The sequence below is a fragment of the Cladophialophora bantiana genome (assembly GCF_000835475.1).
Source record: "Cladophialophora bantiana CBS 173.52 unplaced genomic scaffold supercont1.11, whole genome shotgun sequence".
In the NCBI taxonomy this organism is placed as follows: domain Eukaryota; kingdom Fungi; phylum Ascomycota; class Eurotiomycetes; order Chaetothyriales; family Herpotrichiellaceae; genus Cladophialophora; species Cladophialophora bantiana.
Window position 1 is genome coordinate 976359 of NW_015971585.1, and position 21628 is coordinate 997986.

At 51.7% G+C, this 21628-nt stretch overlaps 4 protein-coding genes across 4 annotated transcripts; 3 read left to right on the top strand and 1 right to left on the bottom strand.

The window, feature by feature from the left end:
• Positions 1-384: 384 nt before the first annotated feature.
• Z519_07785 (uncharacterized protein) lies at positions 385-1563 on the bottom strand (the record flags this gene model as incomplete). Its single annotated transcript, XM_016765515.1, has 1 exon — positions 385-1563. The coding sequence occupies one exon, from the start codon at positions 1561-1563 to the stop codon at positions 385-387; it is 1179 nt and encodes a 392-aa protein (XP_016618484.1).
• Positions 1564-2408: 845 nt separating this feature from the next.
• Z519_07786 (uncharacterized protein) lies at positions 2409-5013 on the top strand (the record flags this gene model as incomplete). Its single annotated transcript, XM_016765516.1, has 2 exons — positions 2409-4844; positions 4897-5013. The coding sequence occupies 2 exons, from the start codon at positions 2409-2411 to the stop codon at positions 5011-5013; spliced, it is 2553 nt and encodes an 850-aa protein (XP_016618485.1).
• A 4465-nt stretch (positions 5014-9478) lies between these two features.
• On the top strand, positions 9479-11904 carry Z519_07787 (uncharacterized protein; the record flags this gene model as incomplete). The annotated part of the gene is made up of 3 exons (XM_016765517.1): positions 9479-9778; positions 9833-9860; positions 9911-11904. The coding sequence occupies 3 exons, from the start codon at positions 9479-9481 to the stop codon at positions 11902-11904; spliced, it is 2322 nt and encodes a 773-aa protein (XP_016618486.1).
• A 5643-nt stretch (positions 11905-17547) lies between these two features.
• Z519_07788 (uncharacterized protein) lies at positions 17548-19900 on the top strand (the record flags this gene model as incomplete). The annotated part of the gene is made up of 4 exons (XM_016765518.1): positions 17548-18464; positions 18511-19192; positions 19239-19601; positions 19652-19900. 4 exons carry the CDS (start codon positions 17548-17550, stop codon positions 19898-19900), a joined length of 2211 nt encoding a protein of 736 aa, XP_016618487.1.
• Between the last annotated feature and the right edge of the window lie 1728 nt (positions 19901-21628).

The window sequence follows — 21628 nt, forward strand, 5'->3', positions numbered from 1 at the left end:
ACCCAGATTACCCAGAGCCGGGCCTGCATGTGAAGCCATCAAAATTCGGTGGGATGAACTTTGTCGGAAAAAGCTCAGAGGACGTGTGGTGAGAGTCCTCTGATAGCTCTCCAAGGGGACGAATCAAAGTCGAGAACTTGGCGCGTGGACCTCACAATCCTATCGCGGGCAAGTCGGAAGAAACAAGCTTGGGCAGCATCATCTCGAACGAAAGGCAAGAATTCGGTGCACGTGTCGTACAGCTAAATCGACAACCAATGCAGTCGGTAGGGAGGAACTCGGCTCTGTTCTATTCGATGGCCAGCTGCAGGGCGACGAGATCTTTTCTGTCCAGCAAATTGGTGGTGGGGATCGCCAGGTCCTGGCCCTTGTAATTAATGCAGGTCATTCTCCGTCGCTTCTCGCTTGACTTTCCAGCCTCGACAGGAGGTCTTGCGCCTTGTCACGTGCACGGGCAGCCTCGCGTATATGCTCCTTCTGGTCTGCACGTAGGTCTTGATTCGAGGACAGCGCTGGGGAATCCTGGTCTAAGGGTGCGCCGCCAGCGTCCAGATCACCGAGCCTACCCGCGCGGGCGCAATCTTTGTGGAGATCAGCTATCCAAAGGGCAACCATTGCACGAAGTCTGATAAGCTCAGCTTCATCCATATACGGAACGGTCGCCATGCAAGTGTCCATCCTGGATGCAATCCGATTAGCCTGCTCAAGTTCCCTCACCTTCTTCGATGATAAATTGAGGAATCCGCCAGCGCGAGGAGAAGAGGTAGTGGATTCGACATCGCTTTCATCGTCCTCATGCGCGGTTGATTCGTCTGTGTATTCGGCCTGCACCGCGAAAATCCAAAGATTGAACATGGCAAGATAATAGTCAACAGCATTAACCGCCTCGGGCCAGGACTTGTGGTAAGGATGTCTGACAATGAGTCGCTCATAGAAGAGTTTGGCTTTCTCGAAACCTTCGTGCGTGAACGGAAGTGCAGATAACCCCCGGTTTGGAGTTGGCTCTCTGGCGGTACCATTACGCAGAAGCACCTCAGCTGCAATGCCCATATAACCCTGGGTGCGAACAGCAGCGCTTTTGCTGACGATATCCTCGTGGAACATCAAGCCTAGAGCACGAGCAGCACGGGGAAAATCTTCCTTGAGGAGTGACCGGTGCACTACAGCTGTCAAAGCAGCGAGATGCTGACCGTGAAAAGATCGCGAGCTGTCAGATGGCTTCGACGCTTGTGAACGATCCATTTCCTCGTCAAGATTCTTTCGTGCTGCCCGGCTCTTCATCAAAGGCGACTCGGCGTGTGGAAATGGGAAAGGTGGTGGAGGTTGGTCCAGCGGCTGTCCAGCGACACGGCGTTGAAGTCTCTCGAGAGGAGACACAACGGCAGTATAGTCAAGGTTGGTCATGGTCTTAGATTGACCGTGTACATCGTAGTCGTGTTCTTCGCCTTCCGTGACATTTCTCTGGATTTTCATTCTCTTGCGCTTGTTCTTTCCTGAAGATAATTCCCGCGCTGCCGAAGGAGCTCGCTGTGTAGCGATTGGGGGCACGAATATGTTCGGCATGATTGCTTGCAGTATGCTTGAGAAAAGGTAGGACAGCCTGAGGAAGACTGAAGTGGTGGGCATCCAGGTGGAGGATCGCGTGCCCTTCGAAATACACCGGAGACCGCGTGATCAGAGCACTACCTCGTTAGTAGCGTCACATCGAGTCCATCTACTTGCAGTGATGTAATCGTGCTGGGACTTGGGCTAGAGACTCGAAGGTGTCACATTTGCAAAGATGTATAGAGTGATAGGTACGAGTATGAGAGGGAACAGACACAAGAAAACCATAGAGCTTGATCGAGGCCCTTGAACAGAGCATCTTGTTATTACTGGATCGGAGATATTGTTGTTTGATCTCGTCGTCAGTGAAGGGTGACTTGAGGGTGGCCAAGTCACCAAACAAAGTCCGTGCCTTGGGGTTCTTGGGGCCGCTTTTGGCTGGTCCGCTGCCCAGCGCTTCAGCCTTTCCTCGACCCAAACCACACCACGCCATTCCCCAACCTCAACTCTCCGTGATCAACCAAAACCACCGCTTGTGACTTACTCTATGCCTCTTGATTTTCGTCGGCCTTGTACCTAGCTTCCGTCTTGCTGCTGAGATTCTCAAATTCACGCTAGTCTTCGATTACAGCCGACTCTAAGTGCCTCGATGAACCTGTTCAGTTGCTGACTGCGACCACAACCTGACCACCGATCGAATCCTTTCTCGTGCCTTTCCTCATCTACGACGTGTACACATTCACAGATTCGAATTGATCAGTCCCTGGTTGACAACGCAGCCACGCAGAGCCATCGCTCGTCTATCATGACACCACAGTAGTTGGTCCCTGTTGAGCAGGCGGAACATTATCCGGCCGATGACCATGGGAAACGCCACGTCGGCCCCTCGTACTCAGACTGATGAGGCCGAGGTGGAGGAACTAAGGACTACGCCGAATGGCACAGATATAGCTGTTGGCGGTGCGGGCGCGGAGGGCAGGAGCTCACGGCTGGCGAGAAGAAATATCCAGTCGCTCAGACTCGCAGGACAAAGAGCCAGCACTATTTATGAGACTTTTCGACGCCATCTATCCGCCGAATCAGTCACATCACTTCCGAATGCAGGCCATTCGACGCCCTCTACTTCCGAAAATGAGTACGAGCAAGAGAATAGACCGCTGGTAGGTGTGGAGGATGTGGATATGCCAGATGCAGACGCGATCCCAACACCTATACTGTCGCCCTCCCCGAGCAGGAGAAGGTCAACAATGTCGAGGTTGGGATCAAGGCTGCTTCCAGATTCGGTCGCAAGAGGTCTGTTAAATAGTGGAGAAGAAACTGCAGAGGAGGGCCAGGCGTTACGGCATGGAATCTCGGGGCGATTACGTCCTTCCGTTTACGAGCGGCCACCGAACTCGGATTCGAACAGTCGAGTGTCGCTCACGGGTTCTATCAGAAGACGTGGCGAGAACCGAACTGAATCCAGACGACGGACAATCCGAGGACCATTTCCTGCTCTACAAAGGATTAATCAACCCCTCGAAATTGGTGGTTCATGGTCAGAATCCATGGATGGTGATCTACGAGAAATACCTCAGCCCGCGGCCTCGGGCCTACGACATCGAAACAGATTTAGCAGAGTTCGAGATTCGATATCACTCTCTCAACGAATTTCCAGTCTGTTTCGGCAGTCCACAGAGCAGCTCGCATCCAGCCAGGGAGGCCGAGAGTCTCCTTCGCGGCCGACAAGGGTAACTTTTGCGGATGAGTCTGATCATCTCCTTCCATCCATCCCCTCCGCTGACCAACGCCATGAGAATGATGATGCTCCTCATGAGCTAGATGCAGTTGAACCTGAAGCTCGAACCCTCCTGGCCGGGCCACGAGTTACTTCAGGCATGAGCACAATCAGACGCTTCCAGCCAGGCCTCCGTTCACGATCAACACGACTCATACGAAGAGGTGAGCATCCGCCGCTTTCGCAGGTTCTTCAGCTAGCCGCCGCGGCCATCGCGGCCCAACTTTCAGGTCACGCCACCGCCGGTTCCACGGGTGCCCGCCATCTTGGTGGCGACACTTTTGATGGAAGTATCCAGAATTTTGTACAAACTCTTCAAGAAGCGGCAACGGCCCAGGCCGGAGAAAACATCGACATGAACGCATCGGACGGCGATCTACCGCCAGTGAACTTTATGAGAGTATTCCAATTTCCAAACGACGAAAACGGTTCGCCTATTGCATCACAGGCGGAATCGCGGGATGTTGATCAGATGGATCTGGATTCTATCACAGGACCCGGTGAGAGCGATAGATCCGTAACCTTGGTCCTCGTTGGTGTTCGATCCCTCCCCCACGGTCAGGACAATACTGGCGGTGAGAATGGTACGCTGGGCCCGAGCCTTGACACACTTTTGAGCCTACCCTTCTTGCCTCCAGCCAATGTCCTCCGGAATGGAAGCTCTGGCGCCTTATTTCGGCGTTCGGATGGAAGAAACAGATCAAGCACCCGGCGACACTCGATGACCAACTTCAGCTTTCCCGCACAATACGAGACTCAGCGACATCAACGCACCCGAACACAGACCAGCCGCTTGTCCAGCCATTCAGATCAAACTGCTCCTACGACACCTGACGCCGGCGCTTCCTCTACCTTGGTCTCGGAAACTCCTCCTGGCCCCATTCCTCCGCCCTCCACCCCTGCGGACATCAGAAGTGGCCATGCTACGCCGATTCGTCGACCATCTTCAGCATCGGCGGCACCTAATCAGACGCTCTCCGAACTCGAGGAGGATCACGCACAAGAACAAGCCGATAACCGTGCTCCAGAAACTTCCTTCAACACCGCACGCCAACGGAGACGGAGTGATTCCGAATTTGCTCGTCGGCCAGAGTTGGGATCTGGCGCAGCGAGGCGCAATGGGATGGTGGAGCCGGATCCTCCGCCAGCTGGAGCTGGACGAAGTTGGCTGATCTACGTTGTGGGCACCAACGTTTCGGCGACTCATCCTGCTTTTGCTATGCCCAGCCTGTTCACTGACAATCCGTCCTATGAGGACATGCAGATGTTGTCAACGCTGCTTGGACCTGTCAAGCCACCTGTTGCAACCCAAGAAGACGTGAGCGCAGCTGGTGGGGTGTTTCGCCTAATCGTTCAAGAACCGGGCTTTGTCGGGGAAGCCATCTCAAACAGCGATGACTCGTCGCTCGTGATCAACTTGGGAGAGCGGTGTCTCATTTGTCTGTCTGACTATGCAGCATCGGAAGAAGTGCGCCGCCTGGATAAATGCAAGCATGTCTACCATCGTGAATGCGTTGACGAGGTGAGCAATCCTCCCTGGACTGAGTGGATAGTGATTTACTGACTTATTGCAGTGGCTTACAACTGGTCGGAACAGCTGTCCAATGTGCCGTGGCCAGGGTGTGCAAGAGAAGGCCGCATCTTCTCCTTCTGCAGCGAATGCGGGTGCCGCTTCCTCAACCACTACATAACAGGACGATTGAGAAGAGCCTCTGTGTGTTCTTCGCAGAGGTTCACGACACTTTACGAATTCTCTTGGAGCATTTCCTGGAACAGGCTATAAGTTTGGCGCACTTTGGGTAACAACGGCGAAGAGAAGGCTACTGAATGGGATTGTGCAGTGTTTACAGATTGGGACCTCTGGGGAACCTGGAGCTGGTCGGCGGCTTCCACATGGTCAAGGCAGCTACGTTTATGGATCTGGGACGCTATGGTCGGACATGAAATTTGTTTGCGTTGGCACATAGCCAGGGCACTGGGTGTTGGTCTGAGAGCTGGAGAGATGGGAAGCTTGCAGACGAATCTCAATCGAACGTGTATGTAAGGGGACAACCCCAAGGGGCAGGCTCCTAATCAGAACTCGCGGAATTCGTGACGCAGAGGATGAGTACGAGTCTTACGTCTTACAGATGTACCTTGTCACGACGGTGTTGGTCTGGCTCCTGCTCTTCTGCTCCCTTGGTCAAATTAATTCTACTTCAGATGCGTTTTGTCCACGATCCGCAACTAGGCCAGGGATTTTGAAACACGGGACTTTGCATTGGAGCATCAAGCGAGGATTCGATACGAGCCTTGCCGCGCCTCCGGAAAATGAATCGATTCGTGCTAAATGTTTGTGGGGGCGACTTGTGCGACCGCCGTCATCATGACGGCGAGTTGGACTCCCTAGACACGAGTTGAAGTTCGTCTTGGGGGAGCGACAGGCACATGGGAGGCGTGGAAACAAATGGCAGAAGTGACTACTTGGGTACAACAAACTAAGTGGCTTCTTGAAATTCCACATCCACCCTCTTCACTTCTGCATTTGGGGAAGCCACCAGCTCCAGCGGCTATTACTCCCGTACAGTACTGTACACTCACCCTCCAACTCACCCCTGCCACCATCCCCTGTCGTCCTCCTCGCCCACTCTCCCCCCCTTCCCCCCCGTGGTATCCGTTACAGCCTGGGCCTTCGTCATCGATTCTTCCACGTTTGTTTGTCAGAGAAACACGAGGTCTAGGCAGGCAGCCGGAATAAAGCTTTCAAGGGCTAGTCCTCCGTCCTGATAAGCGTGTCATCGAGATCAAGATGATCAATGATATCGAATTGCGGCGTCCGAAAGTTCCCAGCGAGTCAGCTTCACCTTACTCTTCGAGCCCTCCCAAATCGCCCTCTTTCCCTCCTTGCTGGTATTTTGTTCCCCTATGTGGGTAGAGACACGGAATGACTTGGTCCCATGCGACGTTGGGTGCAAGAAACAAAAGGACACACCAGTCGCTCTGTCCAAAGCCAAGCCGCCGTGTTACTAGTGACCATGCCACTTGACGGCCAATCGACTTGGTTTGGAGCAAAATACACACGGTGTTTCGGGAGACCCGGTTGAGATGACGAGAATCAATCCCTCTGCGAGCTACGCCGGCTTATGCACCAAGGCTTCTTCTTACTGGACTGCAACTCTCACCCTCTACGCCAAAGCTCGCAGAGCCTAAGAAAAAGTGGGCTTTCTGACTTGGAGTGACAGCAGGATCTGCAACCAGGGTGAATAGTGACCAGAGAAGAAGCTGTGCATCCCCGAAAAATTGCTAGGCGAATGCTGCACTCACCATTGGGCGCAAAAGGCATCATCCCCGACCAGTTTGACACGCCTATCGAGACTAAAAAGCCGATTTTGATACTAGTACGCTGGCCACGCTCGTGTCCTGACAGCTTTTGGCTCGGTCCAGGGCTGAGCGAATCAATCCTCTGGGAAGAGCGGAAAAGGAGCCAGAATGAGCTTTTCGCAGACTTTCTCTCGCTCATTCCCCGCCCCCAAGCAAACGGCGGTGCAGCTCAAGCCATTATCACTATCGACTCGGCCCATACTCGTACTTGGGAGAAGCTTGCAAACGTGCAAGAGTGTCCCACAATGCGCAATCTCGTCAGCATTGGGATTTCCCTCGTGCCATTTTTGGTCGCAAAAATGTGAGAGCGAGCATACGAAGTAGGCATGGGACAATTCTTTGGTGCTGGCATAGAAATTGCCGGACAAAGATCCAAGGATCGAAAGTTACTCCGGTATATCCAGTACCGCGTACGGCAGACAGATCAGGAGATCGACCAGATAACCCCAACCATAATACTTGGCCCATGCCGGATTCGCAAGTCTTGATCGTCTATTGCTTCTAATTCTGCTTCGTAGCAGCCTCCTCCTGAAGCCCAGGCCAACGGCACAATTTAGGCTAGTCGAGGATATCCCAGGGTCAAAGGGCGACCAACTCCACATCAATTACCGTTTCCTTGACCCGGAGCAGGGCGGCCAGGACGGCGCCACTGATGCAAACCGGCCGATGGACGATGCTCTCCGGGGGAGCTGTCTAACAGCCAACTTGTACGGACCGAGAAACGTGGTTTTAGCTTTGGCTGCTGAGCTTCCCACGAGCACGGAGTAGACATGCCATGCCCCAAATTCAACGCCGCTGGCCCATCGACCGCTGATTCATCCCCTGAAGTGACTGATATCAGTGATATCAGAAAACTGGCTTCGATGATGCTGAGTGCTCACATATATCAACAAGCTCATATACAAAAGCAGGTTGATGGTGTTACACACCCCTGGTTCACCAGAGTTATTATTATCTAGGTCGCAATCAAAACCAGTAGAAGTGTTCCTTGGGACCACAGGCATCAGAAGACTTTGTGGGGTTCATCCTCTTCCCTCAACATGATCGCCCCTGGTCACGATCCATTATCCCAGACGAGGAAAATCATGGGTCATGTACCCCGTGCAAAGTAGATGCAGACACTTGCACCGATATTTCCGCCGGCCAACATGAACGGCCGGATTCGGCGCAGGCCAATTTACTCTGCCGCCATAATTCGGGTTCCGGCCATGGACATCTTGCAGGGCCTGGTTTGCCAGAGCCAGGTCCCCTCGCACCTGAAGTCCCGGCAGAAGAATTCTAGACACAAATTATTATTGTGGCTACATAATATGTGTCGGATGCTAACATCCCTGGGAATTAAGTATTATCAAATGCCAAAGATGTCTGATCCCAGAGGTCTGGATCGTCTTGAACTCAGATCAGATCTACGCTTTGACACACGATGCATTGCCTAGGGGGATTCTCGGGAGTTGGTACTGTACTCCGTACTCGGTACTGTACCTACCAGTACTCCTTACAGGATCATCACCCATGGGTTTCGTGGTGCGGCTCACTCTGGGGGGAAGCGTGGTTTGTGCCGCATCCCAGAAATTTCCGATTCCGCCCTTCATACCAGCTTCAGGTGCATGGCCTGTGGGCTGTCTTAGGGCTCCCAAGGCCAGGGTTTTGGAGCTTGTGGTCGATTCTGGACGCCCTGTGGGCCGCCCATTGATCGACGTTCGGGATCGACCTCAAACAACCCCAGTCAAGTTCCGGTTCTGAGTTCACGTCTGACGACACTACTACTTTACCACCACCTAAAAAGTGTGCTTGGAGCAGCAACAGGACCCCTGTCCTGCCCAAAATCCACCGTCGCGGTATAGCGCTTGTGCAATCATTCGCTGCTTTTTGGGCATGGGGCCTGAGAAAGCCAGGAGGGGTCCCCCTTCCAACTTCGAATCTTCGAGTCTTGACCTCTTCATTTCTGGACAACACCCAAGCTCGGTGGTACAATAGCAATCTGTGCCCGTGTCTGGAAACAGCTTCATCTTCACCTTTTAAGCCCGGATGCAAATCGAGATCATACTATCTCCCCTCATTCAAAGAAATGCATCAATGGGCCGGCTGATCCTGCGATAATCGTCAAGTGGTCGCCCGCGTCATAGCCGGCTTTGGCTGGTGTCTGCGAACTCCAACAACCTTCGTTGCAGACCAAGTTGGCCACATCTGCGCTGCTCGGATTGCAAACCCACGGATCCAGTGCAGGTCTCGTGCGATTACATGTGCAGCGAGACTCAACCAGACCTGTCTGGACTTCCTTCGGTCCGACTGGTCTCCGGCTTTGCGCCTCGATGTTATATCACGGCTTTGAAAATTTTCGCGACAAGACAACACTAGACTATCATCAATTACTGTTCTGTGGTGAAGTTGCCTCTCTCCTACGCACTTGACCGCGTGCCTGAGACCTTTCGACTGAGTCCTGTTGGCTGGACATCTGGTGCATTTTGACGGCAGTCGCTGATAGCAGGACTGAGACAACCGTATGGAATATCAGTCGTTGTTACACCGAGCTCGACTGAAGCAATTGCCAGGATCGTCATCCCTTGGTCGTTCGACAAGACTCCTTCGGTCGCAGCGACTGGCCCTGCGTACCACAAAGTAGTGGTCATACTCCTCTCGGGGTGTTGGGTGACCCGGAAGCTCATCCAGGGGTACCGCATTGTGTTAGCTGGTGGACGAAGACGAGAACAAGTAGTGGTTTCTGTCCGTTTGGCGACTACCTCTTTCCTGTGTCACAATCAGCCATTTGGAATTGTGCGACTTGCACATCAAGGCATGAGCGGCCCCTACGACCATGGCATGAATATGCCAATCCCTAATATGCTGGATGCAACCTATCCGATCTACGATGGCAATTTCAACACAGCATATCCCCGGCTGTCAGGTCCTCCAACTCATTTTGATGGTGTTGCCTTCTGGTACAATCCCTCCAATACTGAACAACTTTATGACCGGCAGGCAAGCCTTCTCAGTGGCCGTCGTGGAGCCGGGCCCCCGAATAGCATGGACTCTTCAGCTGTCAAACATCGTCGAACTCGCAGTGGTTGCTTTACTTGCCGCAGTAGAAGAGTAAAGGTACGATCGTCAACGTTGTCATGTTTACTTGTCACTCGCTAATCCCTGCCCAAGTGTGATGAGACGAGGCCAGTCTGTGACAGTATGTTATTCTCCCGAATGACACAGAATCTATGACTGACACCTACCCAGGATGCAAGAAGGGTAATCGTGAATGCGAGTTTCCGCAAACGACCTCGTCTTCGAAGCGCACCAAGCACGGCGATAGTCGTGGTACAAAAGATCAGGTGGCAAAGCATGAGATCAAAGATGAAAGCATGACCGGATTGCCCACAATAAAAGACGAAAGCGAGGAAGACGAACCTCCACTATCTCCGACAACAGCACGGCCACAGCCACTCCGAAGCGACAGTGGCCAGTCGGTGCAGCACAGCGCAAAGGCCAAGAATGCATCGGAAGCATCATCGGCCGTCAAGGATCAAACCAGTCCACAATCCAGCGAGGGATCGGATGCTCGTTCGAGAGACGACACACCCGCGTCATCACTGCGCACAGTTGGCAACTCTGCGGAAATGCAAGCTCGGCAAGCAAAGATAAAGTCGCTTAAGCCAGACCTTCAAAAGTATCTACAATTCCAGCAGGAGTACATGACCTTTTACCACTACTTCTTCAAACTCGACCCTACGGACTTTGTGCATGCAGAGTTTATCGACCTTGCCCTGACCTATGAGCCGCTGCTTTATGCGGCTGTAGGGTTTGCTGCATATCACTACGAGTTGAAGCAACCGGATCCGAAGTTGTCGCATTTCTTAGGGTACCATAGCAGATCGCTGTCGATGCTTAGGAAATCGTTGGAGAAGAACACAAAGGTCACCGAAGCCACTCTGCTTACCGTGTTACAACTGGCGACCTTTGAAGAATACATTGGCGACTGGGTCAACCTGGTGGGGCATCATCGTGCGGCCCTAACGATGGTGCGCGACCTTTTCACCCCAGGCACGATGATGGAGACGGATCTTGGAAGACGTATCTTCAGCTGGATCGCCCGTTTGGATATCATGGTGGGTCTCATGGCGGGCAACGAGACTCGCCTCGATCGGCAATGGTTCGAAGCGAACGCTGCGTGGTACCACAGTCAGGTCGAGAGCGACCCTGAGGTTGACGTCGACATCGAAAATACCATGGCATATTTTGTGTCCTCAAATCGGCTGATTGGCATGGACATGGCTGCCCTATTCGCCAAGTTTGCCAAACGCGAAATCAGTGTGCAGACGTTTCAAGCAGAAAATGCTCAGATTGTTGAGAGGGTTAATGCCATGAAACGCCAGATTGAACTGTTCAATGACGAATACTACAGGGTACAGGAGTTCCCTATAGAAAAGACTCGACCTTTGACCGAAGATGACATTGTCAATCCATATGTCCCGGGAGGCCTCTTTAAGGATGCGCTCTACCCGCTGAACTTCATGTGGATCGACTGGTACAGCATTGAATTGTTGCAGAGATACCAAACCGCAGTAATGCTTCAGCAGCCGATGCCCCCTGAATTGGAACAGATAAGTTTGGAACAGTGTAGGATCTATGAGGCCATGGAGCGATGGCCGGACGCTCCAAACGGATCCATCCTGGGCGCACATGCGCCTCTGGGGCTTGCTTCAGTTTTCTTGAAGAAAGATGCCAGGCATGTCATGTGGGCGCGAAGGAAGTTTGCTGCGGTGGAAAGACAGGGCTACATTTTTCCGCCGTCGTTCCGACAAAAGATGGCAGAGATGTGGGGGTTGACCCGCGACCTGGTTGGCGAAAATGAAGCTGTGGAAAATTGGTGGTTGCCCAACGATGAAGGGAACATTCCCATGTTGAAGGAGATACGGAAAGTCGTGACAGAAAGGCACGAAAGCGATACAATTACCAGCATCGAGTCTATTGCCAACGTCAGAGACCTGAAGGCCATTTTTGAAAAGCTGGATATCCGGACCCAATCGGTCGAGAAATCGGGGGTAAGTGATGGCAATTTCAGCCCCAAGAGCGATACCAGTGGCGGAATCAGTGACCGGGGGAACAATCCTGGCTTTAGTCCAACCAGCTTAAGCTTTGCTGATACGGCAAAAGGGAGCATATCGGGAACGGTTCAAGAAGGTGGCGGCACTCTGAAACCGAGGGACAAGCGATCGAGTTCAACATCATGAGAAGGTGATGAATACGATGGCCACATTTTCACGAAGCCTTACACGCAGGGCTGTATTTTCATGCGCCAACGATGCGACACACCAACTACCTGAATGATCAAAGCTTGAGCAGCTTATCAGATACCTCAGCAACCGGATCAAACGCCTCAACTCTCAACATTCTCAAAGTCTAAACAGCGGCGTTCATCCCAGGCTATGAAGCCACCAAGTCGACCGACCACTCAGGCGATCCTTCCATTGGAGATGTGCCTTTCATCGCAACCACACTGTTGTTCTCATCTAAACACAACCGTCTTCCACATCACACTATTTTCAACATTGGTGAGACGAAAGTATTTTATTTTTCAGCAAGATTCTTAAACTTGTGGTTTTGTGACCACAGGAGAACCCTTTCCTGACTCCGTCCAGAACTTTCCTCATGTGGTCACCGTGTCGGCTATGGTTCACATGGAGGGACTCAAAACGCTCGCAAGGCTCATCATACACTAGTGCGACATTTCGCCCTTTTGACTCTGAGATGTACATATATTCTACTCACCAACAAAAGAAGGCGCAACGCTCTAGGCTCCTGACGGCTACTGAGGCAGTTTGGCGATGACAAAAAGGAGAAAGAAAGGAAAAAGCCATGCAATGCTACACTCCTGTCTCTCTATTCCTCGAATATTCAGTATAAACAGTCTTGAAGAGTGGTCCCGAAATGCCACCCAGATTATGCGACCGCTTCTGACGCTTTGGATCGACGCATTCGAGGAAGAGGAGCGCAGAAAGGGCGGTTCCCCTCTCCTCAAAACAGGACGACGTAGTAGCAATATCCAAGCTTGGCCTCGTTGCATACAACTGTTGCTCCAAGGTCTCGTTATTGCTGTGTCTGGGTGTCTTTGTTGTGTGGGTGTTAATCCATCCAGTCATCCACTCCGGAAGGAAGAGAGCAATTTGATTTTCACATATTTCACTTTTCGGAACCCGTCGAATGGAGAGAGCAGAAACAAGTGAAGGCAAGAGCTCCTTTCTTTGCCACTATTGCTACATACCGTAGGTACTCCGTACATAGGAAGGGATGAGTTGAGCATCTGCCTGATTGACTGATTGACTGAAATGGCTGGCTGTGGGCCTACAGTATGTTCTCTGTAAATTGATAGATCTCGAGCCCAGGTTCTATTTACGTAGTATTGCACTCGATCTCTTCTGGGGGCTGTTTGACAGAACCAAAGTAAATTTTCGATCTGTAATGGTGAGTTCGAATATTATAGCTGAAGAAAACATTCCCCGGGCATTTTTGGGTTGCATATTGTCTGTATACCTCCTCTCCTCCTCGATGGCCGCCTCTTACGGCGACTCCATCTTTATTTAGCCTGTGCGGCCGCTTAAGGGCATGTTTCTCCTTCCGTTTACTGCATGTGTTGCTAGCATGTTTCTTTTCTCACTAGCTAGCGGCACAGAGTCAAAGGATATCAAGAGCCTGCATAGGGGGGAAGAGCAACCTCGCTCTCCATTCGTGACCTTATGGAGTCGGATGTTCACGCGCCCCTAGGTTGAGTTTCTGCAGGACCACCTCAAGAAAGTCCACTCGTGGTCAGAGGCACGTACAGTAAATGCTTACCCAGTGTCCACCTTCCATAGACCGACTCCTGCACACATTGCCTCTCTGCTCACCACCCCCACCACCTTTGGATTGATGATCGAACAAATCGACAAGGTTCGACCGTGCTCCCAAAATTAGCCACCCTCCACGACAGGATGCGTCAAGCGAACGGTCCTATGTCGAGTTCTCAGAGGGTCCTCAGGACATGAATGCCCAGTAATGAGAGAATGGCCGTTAGCTTCTCTTTAGGGTATTGCCAGCCCAAGTCTTCCCCGTTGACGTTAGCAAAAGAAATGACCAAAACCCCCGAGGCGGCCTCGGCGCATATTAGTCCAGCGATCAGGCAAACATCTTCTCTTAGTTAGAGGACCAATTAGCCTCATCTTCCTTGTCGAGACTCCACTGCACCCTGGCCATAGCTCATTTAGGGTGACCGTTGAACCACGAACGTCGAATGATATACGCGTATTCGCATTCCCTCGTACCCGGTCGTTGCTCTTTACCAGGATCTGGATGGAGTATGTGGCCAGATTTGGGACCAACCTCACGGGAAACAGGTTTCTTCATTCAACCTCGACCCATCGACACAATCGAATGCTGCTAGGAACAGAACAGAGGCCATAAAAGCTTCCTTTTGGCCCATGGCTAGCTGTCGTGAAATTGCGTACGATTGTGCAGATGCTTCCTGCGCGAGCTGCCGTCATAGTCCGAGTCCAAAAGCAGGGCCTTGCTCTTGGTCTTCTTTCGACGTGCCTGTTAGTCTGTTTCTGGATAGGAACTTTGCAGCGTGCTCTCAGTCTCTGAAACGGTCCACATGGCTTGACGTGCTAGAGGGTTTGCGGTTCGGCTTGTTTTAGCCCCACATGCAGGTAGGGCTTGCTTCCTTGGAGGTGCAGCTAAGCTCAACGGGAACAAGCAGGCTCCATCAACAAATAAGACACGGGGCTGGTGTGCTCATTTGCAGAACGAGTCTTGGTACGAGGACTCCGTACCCCAGGCCTTTCCCAGGACGGTGGCCTCTGACTCGTAGTGGATATCGCCACAAGTCCAGTGCGAGAGGTGAGTGCGCATGCCATTCATGTCGGCGGGTGCATATCCTGCGCCGACACTTGACCAAAGTGAGAAATGAATACGAGGGTGGGCAAAGGCACGGGAAGCGGACGCCCTTTAGGCTTTTGAAACTATCGCATGGTTTCTCTTTCAAGGTGAAACTGCTTCTTGAGGTTGCGGGCTAGTGAGACGGGATGCTTCATCCAGTCTAGACTTGTCTCGTCTTACGGCAAAGACATACCTAACAGTACTGCATTTCTCTGAGACCCCTGAATGCCCCTCAACGTGGCAGACATCTGGGACATGGGGGCATGTAAATGAAAAAGATGGAAGACGTTGTGGAGCGGATTGTGTAGGAGAACGTGATAGAGCCGACGCGGGAAATCTTGCCCGTTGTGATGCCCTATTTAGGCCTGATCTGACAAGTCTTAGGGCTGATATATTTGGGTGGGAGTACCTGTACCATTGTTCAGACGCCGTGCCGAGCACAGCTGCTGATAGCAGTTGTCTGCAATAGGTGTAGTACAGTAGGTAGCCCCTGGCGGCCGTCGAGGTTCCTCGGGCTTGCCCGATATTGCCGTTCGGTTGAAACAATTTTTCGAGAATGGTTTCACATGTTTTGAGTGGATAGTATTAACAAGTAGATGATCATTGGTCAACCCCCACCCCCCCGGGGACCGGGGGATCGCCTTTCCCGGGCTTGTTTGTTGTCCATCGAGTCAGGAAGACCGAGTGCGTCCGACCCTTCTCATCGAAGAGGTCTACACCAGTACCGTAAGAAGCCCGAGGTTGGCGGAAGGAGAATGATGTTGAAGCCCTCTAGTCCTGCCCATAGTCCGTGTATCACATGGCGGAATACAGCATGCCCCTCCGGTCAGCTGCTATTCTCGCATTGCGCCAAGTTTGATGACCTGAGAACGAGGCGTTAGGGTCGAAACATACGATTGGCAGCCAAGAGAGCAACTTCCCAGAGGCCAGCAGGGATCTGTACCCTTCCTACTGCCCCCTCGAGGACGTAATACCCAGTACATAGTCGGACCTCCAGCAGTTACTCCGTATTGGTAGCGGCTCCCCACGTAAGTTTGGCTCTTGTGGTGGCTGTCGCATGAACTTGACCTGCTATGAAGTGAATTGTCGTGTGTAGCCTTGCATGGGATCTGTGGCTATCCTACCTCTGGCGGGTGAAGAACCCATTCTCCAGTATGCAAGAATGCATTCCGATGACCTCCATTGTGCTGGGTGAATTTGGACGAACTATAGGCCGAGGTAGCTTCTTATGGTGAGCGAAAACATAGAGGAAGCCTTTAATGATTTGACAAGCTTGTGACAATATTAGAGATCTCTCCTGGAGACATTGACAAGCATGGATTTTTGGTAAGGATGTGAAAAGTTCCCAACTAGCTGAAGCGCTTTGTAGATGCACGCAGTCCTGGGGCAGTTTGGCCGTCTATTCGGAAACAGCATGAACGGCTCCGATCTTCAGAGAACTCGATGCTTCGATGCAAAAGTCTCGGAGCCAACTCTTTATGAAGGTCGATAGTTCCGAGAGTCATTACCGTTGGTATGGCTCAGGAGGCGGGATGAGAGCTTCAATGAAGAGTCTTCATTACTCATTGATCCCAATCCTCGGGGAGCCAGAATGAGAGACGCAAGCTCCAGGTCGACACAATGTCAGATCTTCCGTGTGGTGTCAGCACAATCAACTCATCTTATTCTGGTTGACAGGGAGTGACCATGGACATCTGGTGGAGATGGATGTGTAATGAACATCTTCACAAGTTCCAGTTAGCTCTGTGCTGTCCAGCACATGTAAAATTTGCCGGCGCCCGGTCTCACGAGGCACGAACAGAAGTTCGCGTACCGTTTCGCGCGAAGACAACCACTTGAAAGATGTGAGTCCAGACTACCTGTCAAGGCTGTTTTGCGGTTGAGCACCACGAATATCCCGCGGACGCAGCATTTTGGAAGACAATGGGCATCGAAGATTCGCCAGTAGAAAAAAAAATGGTGATGTATGGCGGGTATCTGGATAACCGGCTGCGCGCGAAACGTTGCAGGAGAGCCACATCCTCAGCCGTCACCGGAGCTGCCAGAGGAGAATGATAGTCATGGGAATAATGAAAGTAGTCAAAAAGCGAGTGGGAGTCTGTGGTAACGGGAGACTGACTGCGGCTGTCAGCCTCGGTGTCTGTCAGTGAGAAAGTAGAAATGCCCTTGAGCCCGAAGGAATTGAGTTGGAGTCGTCGTGAGGGAGAAGAGTTGAGTGGTTTCTGAATATTCGAATCAATTTGCAAATATCCATTTTGGGACACGCAATCCAGAGATGTTGAATCAAATCTGTCATCCGAACTGAGCTCGATACCGTGACCAGGGGATGGTATGAGAGAGCCTGAAGGAGAAGGCGCTGACCAAGTGAATCCTAGAGATCGGGTCAAGGAGCATAAACTAAAGCGAGATATTCTGGATGATCTCGGAAGTGAAGCACGTTGTTGGACGATGATACTTTTCCGTTGCCTGTAGAGGTGCAATTCATTCAGCAAAATTAGGTCCTTGACAGATCCTTCTGCCCTGCAAATTGCAGTCTTGCCTGAGATTTGTGCAGCGAGGTACCAGGCATATCGTACACGATGGAAGTCATTTGACGGCAGACAACCAGGTTGCAAGAAGGTCAATGGGTATCAGGGACTATTTCTAGAGTACAAAGACATTGTCGCCTATGAGCCAAGGGGAATGAAACAGTCCGGGAAGCAACAGCCACGGGGATTTGAGACGACATAAAACAAGAGGTGAAGCAACAAGAAAGCGATCATCGAGGGAGAGCAAGGAGAGCCTCGTCGACTCTCGCTGGGGCAGCGCAAGGCTGCGCCTCTGCTCGGCGCACTTTCCTTACTCGGGTGCGCGACAAATAATTTTCCACCACGCAATGCAACCGCAGATTGACTTGAAACTCACTTTGCCCTCAACACATCCCCCTTTCGTGTGTCCGACACAGAAGTCTCAAATCCTGAATCATGGATTCATATCGCCCTTCTGGCGAGAATCGTCGTCCTTACCGGGACAGCGACTCTTACCGGCCCCGCCACTACGAACCTCCACCCCCACTTAGGGCTCCTTCTGACGCGGGCGGTGGAATGTATTATTTCCAAGGCTCACGCGACAGAGGATCATCAGGGCCGTCCAGCTATCGACCGAGGCCTGACTATCGCAGGGAGCGATCTCATCCTCCACGACGAGAACAAGCCCGCCGAGCTCCTCCACCCTTTCCCAAGACAGCAGCAAATAGACCTCTGCTCAACCTTCGGCATGACGACTTTACAGATTCTTCCCTCACAGATCCCAACTCGACCTCCAAGTCTAAGTTTCGCAACGTTGATGAGCTCACTGATAGTGAAGAAGAAGAAATGGCGCAATCTGAAGATGAAGAGTCGGACCGACCAGCCACCAAACGTGCGCGACTAAATGGGACCGATCCGACAATTGCACCTACCATACCAAAATGGTCAAACCCTGATCCATACACTGCACTTCCTCCTCCAGCAGAAGCGACTGCCAAACGCGTTGATGTCGTCAAATTGATTCGGAAAGCGCGCATCGATGGCGCCCGCAATGTCGAGAAGGTGGGTACCGCCCATGACTTTATCTCCTTGGAGGGCGACGAACACAAGCCGAGGGAACAATCCGTGTCTCCTCCGCCTCACCCGCAAACTCCCGTCATCCCCAAGGCATCGACTCCTCAAGCGGAGGTCAAAACCACTGTCACAGGCAAGAGAAAACGAGGTGCTTCTCTTGGTGAGGAAATACCACTACCCCGATCAGACGACCAAATCTATGCCGATCGACATGTGCAAGAAAAGTGGAAAGCCACGCCTGGAGTCGATACGACACCGTGGTTGGCTGCTCATCCTCCCAGCGACATCCCTTTAGTTGCGTGAGTGACCACAACGATTCTTTGGCTCTGCAACTAACGACCACAGGTTCCACAAAGAGATCATTGACTTCTACAACTGGGTGAAGCCAAAACCTCACGAGGAGGAAGTCCGTGGCGAGGTGTTTCAACGCCTAAATACCATCTTACAAAGTTTCAAGTTTGGAGAACTGAAAGCATTTGGATCTTATGCTGCTGGGCTGTACTTGCCTACCGGAGATATGGACCTTGTCTACTTCACTCGCAACTTTAGGCCGGGCCGATTCTCGCAGGAAGACGCGAGGCGACTCGTCTACGACTGCGCCAGGTTCCTCAGGGGGAAAAACGTTGCTCAAGGAGCCATCGTACCAATCCCCAAGGCCAAAGTACCGATAATCAAGTTTGTTGACAGGATTAGCGGCCTCAAGATTGATCTCTCTTTCGACAACGACACTGGCGTTGTCGCTATTGATACATTCCACAAATGGAAGCAAGAATACCCCGTCATGCCTATAATTGTGTCGGTGGTGAAGCAATATCTGATGATCCGAGGTTTAAATGATGTTTCAACTGGTGGTTTGGGTGGCTTTTCGACTATTTGTTTGGTCACCAGCCTCCTTCAACATCTACCAGCTCTTAAGCAGCCAATCAATCTTGGCGATGTCCTACTGGAGTTCTTCAACTACTACGGAAACCTCTTTGATAAGAAATCGGTGATAATCCGACTCGATCCCCCTGGATATATAAACAAGGTATTTTCGCCCATCCTGTTTCGTTCCTACTAACTTACTGTTGCAGGCGTCTTACCGGCCTCGGTTCGATGACAGAGAAGTGAGACGACTGACTATCATTGATCCACATCGCGCAGATAACAACATCTCTGGAGGTACTAAGGAAATTGATAAGATCTTCAAATGCTTCTCGGAGGCATACAAGGCCCTTACAAGTCGACTTTCCGCCTATGAAAGACGAAATCCACAGGCTCCTCAGAGTAGCTTTTTGGAATGTCTCATTGGTGGTAACTTCACGTTGTACGATTTACAGAGAAAGAAATTGCGTGATCTCTATTCTAATGATCACGATAACGTTGCAAAGAAGGGGGGCTTTGCGTCTGACGTGTCTTATCATCCAGCTGTTGTCGATGCACGCGACAAACAGAATGTACGTTGATCGTGGCTGCTTTACAGGCCAGGAAGCTTGACGTCTTCTAGGATCGTCGAAATGAATCTGGCATCCTCGCAGGAAGAATAGCAGCACCAACGAAGAAGTTCGGTAAAGGCGAGAGAAGGGCGAAGCGACTCAAGCACTTACGACCCGACCTTGCCCCCTCAATACGAAATACAATCAGCCTCATCGATGCCTTGAAGATCGGAGGCTACAAAACACCAGAAGAGATGGACAATGACCTCCAGGTACGAGAAGCGGCGGCGGCGAAGATTGCAGCTGCTAGAGTCAAATGAGACCGACCAGCATTGAGGAGCTTTTACCAGTCACATCACTCTTACCCGTTACCACATCACAATCCGGCACACGGTAGTGCCAACTTCACTCAGGGCTCGGGTTGTATGCCCCATATTGAGATTACCAGGCAACTGATCAGAGCATATTGACAGTCACAGTGCCCTAAAAGCTCTGTATCTCGGAGCGCCTGCCTCCCCGAATCACACCCGCTTGAAAGTGTTCTCTCTCAGCCTTCTTGGCTTCTTCATTCCATCGTTAAGCCTCCGTTTAGCCGATTTATCGCAGCATTCTTGAGACTGCTGACAAGTTTATAGAATACTGTTTCTCGATAACCTCTAGGTCGGCGAAGGTCGGTAATCAAGCCCAACACACCATTCCCGGCCACCTACTCTGTTCTCTATCCTCTCTCCTTCCTTTCTGTTCCTGGTCTTTGCGTGATCCCCTACGCTGTGAAAAGGTAACTCATTTCCAAGAATTCCCAAGTCTACTGGAGAGGACCGGGGACTAGCGGCGCTTCCATTACTAGGACTGCTAATGTCGCCTCGGAATACCTAACTACACATGGGCTCTCCAGCCCCAGTGCACCGTTAGATCCAGAGGTCAATCTGTACAGGGCTATCTCGAGAACACAGAACGGCTATCGCCATGCCAGCAATATCCAAACAGTGCTCTCGAGCTCTATCCTGTCGCCCCTTTTCTCATTGTCAAAGTGCTTAATGCACTGTGGCGGAGAGGAAGACTACTCGGCGGATCAAAGTTGGCATGATCATCCCCTCGGTGTTGAGTTCTATACGTTCGAGATCAAAGCTGGGGCAACTTTTGACTACCTGGTTTGCCTCTGCAAATTGATGTGGACATGATCCACTGTTGGTCCGAGCTCCCGAAATCGACGGGTGCGCTTTTTTGTGGACGCTTTTGTCTTGCGATGAAATCGCCTGTTTCAATCATCATTACCGTCGAGATGTCATCTACACACTTGAACCGACCAGACAGGACAGGGCAAAAGGGGTACATGGCTTCCGGTACCGGCCCGAGCTATTCGACTGGCCGGGGTTTCGTAGAGAATTGCTTCAGATCTCGCCCGTAGGCCAGGTATATGCGAGGATTCACGACCTATTTTCATTACGCTGGCTGCTTCAAAAGGCCTTCCAATCCTTCTCCGCTCCTGTTCGGAGAACATGTCCCACCCTCCTCTCTCATGCGTAAAGGAGCGTCACTACCGTGCAGACGATGATCTTTGCACTTTCATGATACAGAAAAGTCAAAGAGTTGAGCTAATGCCGACTTTACTTTTGCCGAAGTATGGAAAGCAGATAATGGAAGAGCTAGAGTTGAGGAAGCTCTCTTTACGATGCAATGGGCGTGCAGAGGACGGCAAGTCGCAAACATGTCGAAGTGGTGAAGGAAGCATCAAACTTGAGAATCAACCAGTGTGGGAAGTGACACACCGCGACACCTCGTTGAGTACAGGGTACTGGGTAGGGACATTGCTGGATGCCTGGGCTGTTTAAGAATGCTCTCGTGGGACGTTCTAGGCTGCTTAGCATTCAAAAGAGCCTCACCCAGCTGTGAGGGCGCTAAGGAAACTAACTCACTTGCTATCCGCTGCCAAGCGCAGCCTGCCAGATCTCCGCACGCATCCTAACGCAGCCGCAGTACCCAGTATTGTACTACTTCCATCAGTGCCTCCCCTCATAGAGTTCAAAAAGTCTCCTGCGACATGAAAT